Source organism: Austrofundulus limnaeus, unplaced genomic scaffold (genome assembly GCF_001266775.1).
Source record: "Austrofundulus limnaeus strain Quisiro unplaced genomic scaffold, Austrofundulus_limnaeus-1.0 Scaffold38, whole genome shotgun sequence".
Taxonomy (NCBI): Eukaryota; Metazoa; Chordata; class Actinopteri; order Cyprinodontiformes; family Rivulidae; genus Austrofundulus; species Austrofundulus limnaeus.
In genome coordinates this window covers 2,393,178-2,402,557 of record NW_013952440.1, presented here as the reverse complement: position 1 = coordinate 2,402,557, position 9,380 = coordinate 2,393,178, and the positions used below count along the sequence as shown (strand labels likewise).

General features: G+C 38.0%; 1 protein-coding gene across 2 annotated transcripts in view; it reads left to right on the top strand.

The window, feature by feature from the left end:
- LOC106516536 (protein shisa-9) overlaps positions 1-9,380 on the top strand; it is a 138,620-nt gene that overhangs the window by 122,593 nt on the left and 6,647 nt on the right. For both annotated transcript variants that reach the window (XM_014006944.1, XM_014006943.1), the window contains one exon: positions 433-549. In XM_014006944.1, the coding sequence (XP_013862398.1) occupies positions 433-549 (117 nt within the window). The remainder of the gene's footprint in view (positions 1-432; positions 550-9,380) is intronic.

Here is a 9,380-nt window from a genome sequence, read left to right as displayed (position 1 = left end):
ATATTATATTATATTATTTTGCTTTGGGTTTGGTTTGTTAGTTTTCTTTTTTTGCTCTTCTTGCTTGTACTCAAACTGTCTGCCTTTATTGGATAATGCTTGCATCAATCCTGGCTAACCTGCACAAGCAAATGCATCACATTTGTTATTTTTAAGGTGACAAATTGATGCCATTAGGGTTTCTAAAGATGCACCAGTGTTTTCACGCCTGCAGTCTTCCCCTAAAAAGAGATTAGTTAATGTTTTGCTTTGCATTCTGGGTAAGAAATAAATGGACTCCATTCATAAAAACTCCACAGCAGCCCTATCAGATAAAAATTCCACAGTTGTGCACTTTCCTAACTTCTTTTTTTATTTCTTTTTTTTTTTTTTGCAATGCTGTTACTCCCTCTGGAGAAAACTCCCTCATTGTTTTCTCTGTCTCTCTGTTAGATCACAACCACTTGAACAATGCAGCTTTATCCCCGCTGGGACCGGCCATGGCCTTGTCTCACCCTCACAACAACCTGGGAATCGGTTTCAACAAATACACCTCGCTCAAGGCTGCAGGTGAGTGGGACAGACACGCCATCATTCAGCTACTGTTCAGCGTGTATTTGTACCTGGATACTAACAGGAAGGACTAGGAACATCGGCTTCATCGTGGGAAGGTCAGAGTGAAAAAGAAAGAAACAATGGACAAGATGTCATCATTTTTTCTAAATGCTCTATTTCTGACTTCAATGTTCTGACAAAATAATCACATTTTGCCTTTCTGTGTTTGTTCACTCACCTGGAATTTATCACATGGGTTTGGTGTTTTATAGAAAAGTCAATGCATGAGTGACAAAAATGAGTTAAATTTAAAAAAAAGGCAATTTTTTAAAGAAAATCGATAAACAAAGCTCTCCTCTGCAGCAATATAAAGCTGGATATAAAGCCAGTAATTTCAGGATAKCTTATAAAAAATATAAGGACACGAGCTGTTCCCTTTTTTTTTTATAATAAATGAATAAGCCTAAACCAGMCTAATCTATAAGGCTGGTTTCAACCAGAAACATTAATGATTCAAAGCTAAACCCTCCTGCTGTCCTTGGGTCAAAAATAAAACAAGGCCTCRTTGGCTTTGAGGGATTTGGACCCAAAGGTAGCAGGAGGGTGAATTGTTTAATAAAATCTGTCAAAARCAAGTAAAAAAGAAAATAAAAACWTTTTTTACTCAGTGACAAAGCCTGACTATCACTTGCTGCTGTTCTTCTTTTTCAATASTTTCAGCCKAACGTGATAGCTCAGGTCTTTTGAAGTGGGGTTCTGTAGAGAAGTTAAAAATACAATAATATCTTACATGTTGTAAATAGATCTTAGAACAATATCACTTTGAATAAAGTATGTTTGATTCTGACTGGATGGACAAGCTACTGGCAGAGCTGCTGTTTGAACACAAATTTAAAAAATGTTGCAGCGATTTATGTAATTGTTTATTTTTATTATTTATCTTTTAAATTTTTTCATTTGTCTTTTTTCCAGTACATGATTATTCCAGCTGAATTAATACAATATTCTTGCAGAAACTGACCCAGACTGCCATAGAAGTGCTATAGCTAGCTGCTACTGCTATATGTGTTTGAAAGTAGCTGTACAATTCATTGTRATTAACTGTGGAGTTGTTTAATGGCCACGAGCCACTTAGGTCCTTTTTGTGCATGGTCACTGGTTCATCAGTCTGGTTAAAATTAAACAGTATGTTTTATTTATTTATTGCAATCAGGATCTTTTAATTAAGAATTCAGAATGATCAAAAGTAGCAGAAAACAAAGAWAAAATAGAGGTTAAAAAAAGCTTCTTATAAAATAAAGGTCATAAACTGTAAGGTTGGGAAATCCCGGATTCAACAAAGAACACGAGTCTCACTGCTGCTTTCCAGTCATGATAAAAACACTGCATTGTCTGCGCCGCGTGAGTTCAACCATTATTAACCTGACAGTTATTGACAACTGCCCTCACTGCAAATAGTAAATGTAGCTCAGCTGTGCAGGGAGGGAAAGAAAGCTGAAAAAAGCAGAGCTGATAATGACATAATGTTAACRCTGCCAGTTGCTTCCCAGTAAGCAAACAAATAAGTCCGACGATTGATCGAGATACAGAATTTAGTGGTGACAGTAGGCTGCTGCCTCCAGTTTTCCCCATGACAACACAAAAAAAGCCCACACACTCCACTCACACAAACTCACAGCATCTTCGGGGGCAGAAGTGTCAACATGTTCATGAAGACATGAACGCAGAAACGCAATCTGCATCTGATCGCTGCAGACAGATAAGGACAGAGTGACAAAGATGAAGAAGGACAGCTTGACACACGGACACTGTGTGGCTTGTTTATTGGCACAACATGTAAGAATGATGTGAAGRCCCATCACTGCTGAAAAACAGAACAGATAAAAACCCCACTGAGTTCGACACAACTGAAATTAAGGGTGAAGGTGAAGACTAGAACTTAATATTCTCTATTGACTTTAGATGGGCATCGTCACATATCTCAACCAATGAGAGCCTTTGTTGTTGGACTGTTGCCTAGCAGCACACAGCTTCTTACATTAACCCGCCCTGCACTGGACTTTTGTGGGCAGTATTTTATTTTAAAACTTTTTCTGATGGTGGCCTGAAAAGAAGTACAGTTATCTGTAAGCGCTGCTGCATGAAACTGTCTGAATACTGGAGGAGTTTGAGCCTGAAACATGACACCAGTTTAAAACCACCGTAACAAATACAGGAAGAGAGACGAGGCCAGCATGTGAAAGAAGAGTCAGACAGGTTTGCTTCATGTGGTTAAAGTTTTTGAAAATGCAATGATGAACCTTTTTTTATATATTTTAAAAAAGCACATGAAAAATGCTCTAAAATATTTGAGTCATAATTAATTTTTGTGCATAATGATGAGATTGATCAAGAATTCAAGGAGCTTTTATTGTCATTCCAAGTGAGTGCATGAGGAACGAAAGCTGGATACTGAAGTCCCAGTTGTCAGAAATGTAAAAAAACAAAAAAAATAAAACACAACAAGCTGAAAGGAATTTGTGAACGATAAGTCTGAATAATATAGCAGAAAACCAGTTGAATCTCTTCTAAAAACTTTATTGTCTTSTCTGACTCCAGTCAGCAGCAGCACACACAGTCAGGCCTCAGCAGGCAGCAGACCTTGGTGCCTTATCTGAAGCTAAACAAATAAACTCTCAGCAGCAGCGTCTGTCCCAGGCTGCACACCAGAACCAACAAAAACCTCACCGTAGTGATGAATCAACCTTTTAAACTATGTCTTCCTGGTTTACACCCCTGAAGGTGGGATCTTTTGCCTCAGGCGTTAGAACGTTACCAACTTTGTTATGAAGACAGAAAGGAGACATTGATTAGACACACCAACTCTCATCCTCTGATTTAAACCTTATGGCTGCAATGATCAGAAAGGATGACAATACAAAACTGGATCAAACATTCTGCTAATCAGCCACAAAATTTCCTTCAAAGCAAAAAAAGAGGTAAGCAATAAGAAGGTAAAAGAAAAACACAATAAAAGAAAACAATTGTACACATGGGGTGTATTGTACAACATACAAACAGAGACATTCAGCCATAGTAGAYTAATCTTGATAATTCAGTCCCCCTCTCAACCTCCGTGTGTCTTCTGGAAGGACCGAGGTGGTTAGAACAAGCGTCAGTAATATGGGTTGTCTCCTGAAAGAGCCTCAAGTCTTACAGCTGACCAGGGAACAACTTGGGATCTCATAGAATAGAATAGAATAGAACAGAATAGAATAGAATAGAATAGAATAGAATAGAATAGATCAAGGCAGCAAGCAGGGGAAAAGTGTGGCCAAGAAATGTGTTGTAAATGTACGAAGTAGCTGAGGGGAAACAAGGAGCCAGTCCCACCTCATTATTCTGCTCAGTGACTGAAAAACAAAGGCTGATTGCAGCAGCAGCTCAGGAAAAAAAAACACTCCAAAATGAGCCTCAAAAACATTTCACTGAGAAACACTTCAAAGTAACAAATCCCTCTTACATTAAGGTGCAATATGCTCTGCTCCCTCCGTCTCTCTCACTCGCTCTACTTTCTCTTATGCAGGTTTTTAGTTTTGAGCTCAGTCACTGTTTGAAGCAACAAGCTCCTCTTTGTGGCCCTTCTGTTAGGTACCTGCTCAGGTTTTGTCTCCTACAACAGTACAGTGTTTAAAGTTACACTTTAGAGACAAACAGTTTGGTGTTCAAGGACATGCTCATCATGATGCACTGTCTTCTTCATCCTCTCTRTCTGCTGCTTTATTTTTTTCTTTAACTGTGTCAGCTAATGTGAACAAATAGTAAGGCATTAATCCCCCTGCTTTACTCTGATCAAAATGACCTAAGAGGCCTCAGTTTTATAACTGAAGTCTCGTGGGTCAGGGTTAAATACTGGAAAAAAGAAGGAAATAAATACTAAATCTTTGAAGAAATTCAGGCATTTTTTCATGTGTTAATTTTTTGTCAAAACTTTTTTCCCTTTTTTAGAGATTGCTGGAACATTAAAAGGGTAGTCCAGGTCTATTGAGATCAGTGTTTTTTTAAATGTAGTTCTTTGAACAACCTCAGTTTAGAGAGTAACGTTTTATTTACAACCAAACCGATGAGCTAATAACAAATCCAAGCAAAGCCAGGAAAAAGGTTGGTTCATAGTTGTTCAAGCAAATTCTATTTTATTACATTTTTAAATGGCCATCAGTATTATTTTATAGAGTTAGTTACATTGAATATATGAGGGCTGTCAAATGATTAATATTTTTATATTTTATATTTTAATCCCAAAGTAGCTGTGAATTAATCATGATTAATCTTAAATTTCTTAAATCTTAAATTTAATACACATTTCTATTACATACTGATCAAATAAATTACTTGAGTTATTAATTAGTTTTCAGTGTTTTTATTTAGAAGACAAAATTGATGCTTAGACATGATTTTTTGAATATAAAACAGGACCTAAAAATGCTCCAAACACATTTGAGTCAGTTACATTTTGTGCAGAATAATGGTTAAATCAAGAATTCAAGGACTTTCATTTCAAATGCGTTCTACATGAGAAATGAAAGATAGATACCAACCCATTCTCACTCCCAAGTCGTCACATAGTGACGCTTTGGCAAGGTTCCCTCTACGTCCGATTTTGACGCGCTGGGTACCCCCGTCACGTCAGTTACTGACGAGATGGGGCGAAGTCTGTTGTCATGTTTTCAGAAAGTGTAKAAAATGCGCAAAAACKACCGTTYCAAAGCCTGAAATTACCTTTGTTAACTTTAGACATCCTGTCCCTGACCGTAGTAGGTAAAATTAACCATTTTTAGAAAATGTACGAAATTCACGTGAACATGTTCTGAAGCCTAAAATGACCTAATATTCACCATGGACATCCTACCCCTGATCCCAGTACCTAAACTTAACCATTAATCCTGATCCCTCATGTTAACCTCAGACCCCCGACGCAAAGACCCCTGGTGGCGCAACCCGGAAAAGCCGCGGGCGTCAAGGAGTGACGCGAGGGGGGTACCTGATGCGTCAAAATAAGACGCAGAGGGAACCTTACCTTAAGCGTCAATATGTGACGACTTGGGAGTGAGAATGTGTAGTAGATACAGTACTAAGGTCACAGCTGTCAGCAAAACATAAATAAATAAAATAAAATAAAATAAACCATAAGAAGACAAAAAAGAAAAAAAAACTGTACATAATGTGTTACACATGGAGTTTTTTTATATTGTTTATTTAACCTTTATTTATTCAGGTAAACTGTTTGAGAACCACTTCTCATTTACAAACATGACCTGGCATGCACTGAGTGCATTGCAATACTACTTATTCAGCCATAGTAAAGTGATTGTAAATTTTAATCGTAATTAATCACGATTAAAATCTTTAATCTATGCATATATATATAAATAAATTTTTTTGCAATCACAAATAGCAGTAGCAACAGCTAGCTGTAGCATGTCTGGTGCAGCTTGGTGGTATTTCAAGCAGAAATATCAAATTATTTCTGCCAAAAAGGACCATGGATGGTGAAACTTTTGGCAATGTAAAGATTAATGAAATAGATTTTGCATAAATTGTTGGGAACTTTTTGATCCAACTTTTTTATCCACTTTTTTTGTAAGACAACAGCAATCAATTACCACATATTTGTCTGGTCCAGTTCTGGCCCACACAGTGCACTTGGCCCAGATACCACAAAGAATGACGGCCCAGATGTGCCAGAGGTGGTCCATGAACAGACATCACATAAACCAAACTGAGTCAGTTGTGGTATGTCATCTTACACACAGTGGCATCATTGCCAGACCTGGTCCACATTTGGTTGGCAACCCACTTGTCATCCCAGCAGTCAGACCATCTGACACCAGATCTGGCCCACACCTGTCTGCTRTGTTGGTATGATCTTGTGTCCACTCAGACCAGCAAATAGCTCATCAGCCTGAATATTTTCAAATTAAGCAAAATTATCTGCAAGTGGAAAAAGACAATTACCCTTGGTAGGACTTCTTGAAATAGGAAAAATTTCCAGGCTAACACTTGCTGCTCTTGCTTAGAATATCAGTCTCAAACCAAGATCAAAAATACTGTTTGGCTGAATAAGAGTGTRAGACTTGTTTAGATGGACAATTTTTGCAGTGTGAAGTTCTTCAAAGAGCTTAGCTTGCTCTGTGAAGAACTTCAAGTAACAGGTAAGATAATGATTATTWATAATCATCTGAAATGTTGTGGTTAAGGCTTTGAACTCTAACATTTTCACACATTTCAGTCAGTACAGCTTGACTGTTTTGTACACTGGCTCTCTTGAACACAACAGGAGCAACAGTTTTAATGTTTCTACTTATTTTGATTAAAAGATGAATCTTTTTACCCAGGCGTCCAGCAGGAAAACAACCCTATTAAAAGGAAAAACTATTCTCTAAAGAATCTTCTCCACCTTAAAAAAGAAACTTGTCAGCAGTGCAGCGGATGCTCACCAGTCGTATTTTCACACCTGCTTATCATTTCTCCCGCCGCGTAATAAACAAGCCATGGGTCCAGAGATCCTTCCTGTGCGGACAAAGTCATGGCTAGGGCACGAAACAGTGTGGACCATGTGCCAGGTGAAACAGCATGACCAAGCCGCTTAAAAAAATTATTATTATATATAGCAGGATTTTGTTGCAATAACAAGAGATTAGTTCTTATCAGAGTTTAGCAAAACTGACTTTAATAGGTGTGGAATACAGATTTAAAACTTGATCAGAGCTCTGTTGCTCCATTAAAACCTAATCTTGTAGTAGATCAAGGTTCTACATGAGTAAATTTGCTGTCAGGACCGTGTAGGAATAAAAAAATAGAAGTATACAGAGGAAAACTCAGCTGGCTCATAAAACCAAACTCAATCTGTCCCTTAACACCCGTTTGTTTGATCCGTTTCCTTAGCAAATACCTGATTATTTTAAAGCTTAAAGCCCCTCAGCTGTRTTTGACGCAGGATAAAAATAGAATTTGAAGTTTTGATGCAACAGATTAACATTTAATCTGTCAATTTAATGCAGCTTTACAAGCACCGAGAGTCGATGACATCCGTGAAGGGGAAAAACGGGTCAGAAGTACCAGGAAATTCTGTGACAACAAAAACTTTGCCAAGAGCAGCAGCAGGACTTTTGGCACAAAACAGCTTTAATATATCTATCTTAATTAAAGCACTATGATGAGGACAGGTGCACCGGCAACAAAATAATGGTGGGGTGAAGATGCTCAAGGTCGATGAGGAGAGGTGAGAGGACGAAACTAACGAGAAAAATGGAAGAGAAACTTGGACAATTCGTGGAAGAATAGTAGCCTTGTGCCCTGGCTTATTTTTATTCTCTCACAGCCATGAAAAGCGGGCAATCGTGTAAATGTCTGTGTCTCCATGTGTATTTGCATGTCTGCTAGCAAAATATTTAGCCTTTTGTGTTGGCTCAGGCTGCAAAGCATTATGGTCTTTATTTCCAAAAATGTGGTGGATCTCTGGACCAAGTGACCAAGTTTTAGGTTGTGGACAAATTAAACTTCACCTCTAAGAACTGGCAGTGGTGGGCAGCACTAATCTAAAAATTAGTTCCACTAGCTCTAAAGCACTAGCTCAAATATTTAGGTCCCCTAATTCTAAAGCATTAATGCACTGAAAGTGCTAGCTAATTCTAAAGCACTAAAATAACTCAATCAACCCATGAACATTCTTCAACAGACGAGTCACATATTGTCATGTTGCTCTCTCAAGACTTACCATTGACATTCTACAGCTGTATTTGGGTTCATATATTGTCAATATATTATCACCTACTGCAGTGGTTCTCAACATTTTTAGGTTTGTGTGCCCCCTGAGCCAATTTGTCATGCTACTGGTACCCCCTCTGTCAAACCTAATGATGATTCTCCAAAACTATAATGTACTACAACTGATTGTTAAATGAAAATTAAGTATTTAACCCCCTAGAACATTTAATTTTCAGGCATTTTATCATTTTCAACTCAAATTAAACATAAAGATAAATACCTTGCCTTGAAAGTGAATAAGTATTTAAATAAATAAAACCAGGTAATGACAGGTGCAGGAAGCAGCACCATCCAAAATACATAAATTACCCCAAATGAGCAAAATCCACCAGATTCCACGTTTTATGCAGGATTCTATTTTGTGTCAATTTCATGATTTCGTTCGCATTTTCTGCTTTGTGGAAACCATAGGGCCCTACATATCTCAGTCCTATTTGTTTTTATTTCATTTTTTTGCACTCCTGGGAAATTTTTCCACGTACCCCTGTAATATGCTTGTGCACCCTAAGGGGTACACGTACCCCTGGTTGGGAATCATTGATCTAGTGGATAAGTGACACACGTACGTATGAAAAAAACGTGCGACAGCTTTCACACATTTTCATTGTATCACGAAGTTCATCTGGTGACTATAGATTTAAAAAACGTACCCGTGGCCACGCCACAATATTAGTCATGGCCACAAGATAATTATTGCATTCATTTCCACACAGAGACTGTTGATTGTTTATGTCGCGGCAAAAACGGACAGAAAACACGTTGAAAGGATGTTAAAAAGACAAAAAGTCTTGCGAGTATGGTCGTAGAATTATTTATTAATGGGCAGACATAAAACAGAAAACAATCAGAGAAGTCTGTCAGATGTGGCCGCCCGACTAAGGGCGGAAGAGAAATGTTATACCTTCAGCTATCAACATGTGATAAAGAACAACCAATCACATCCTGCCGACAACGCCAAAACTGTCGCGGCAAAAACGGACAGAAAACACGTTGAAAGGATGTTAAAAAGACAAAAAGTCTTGCGAGGATGGTTGTAGAAT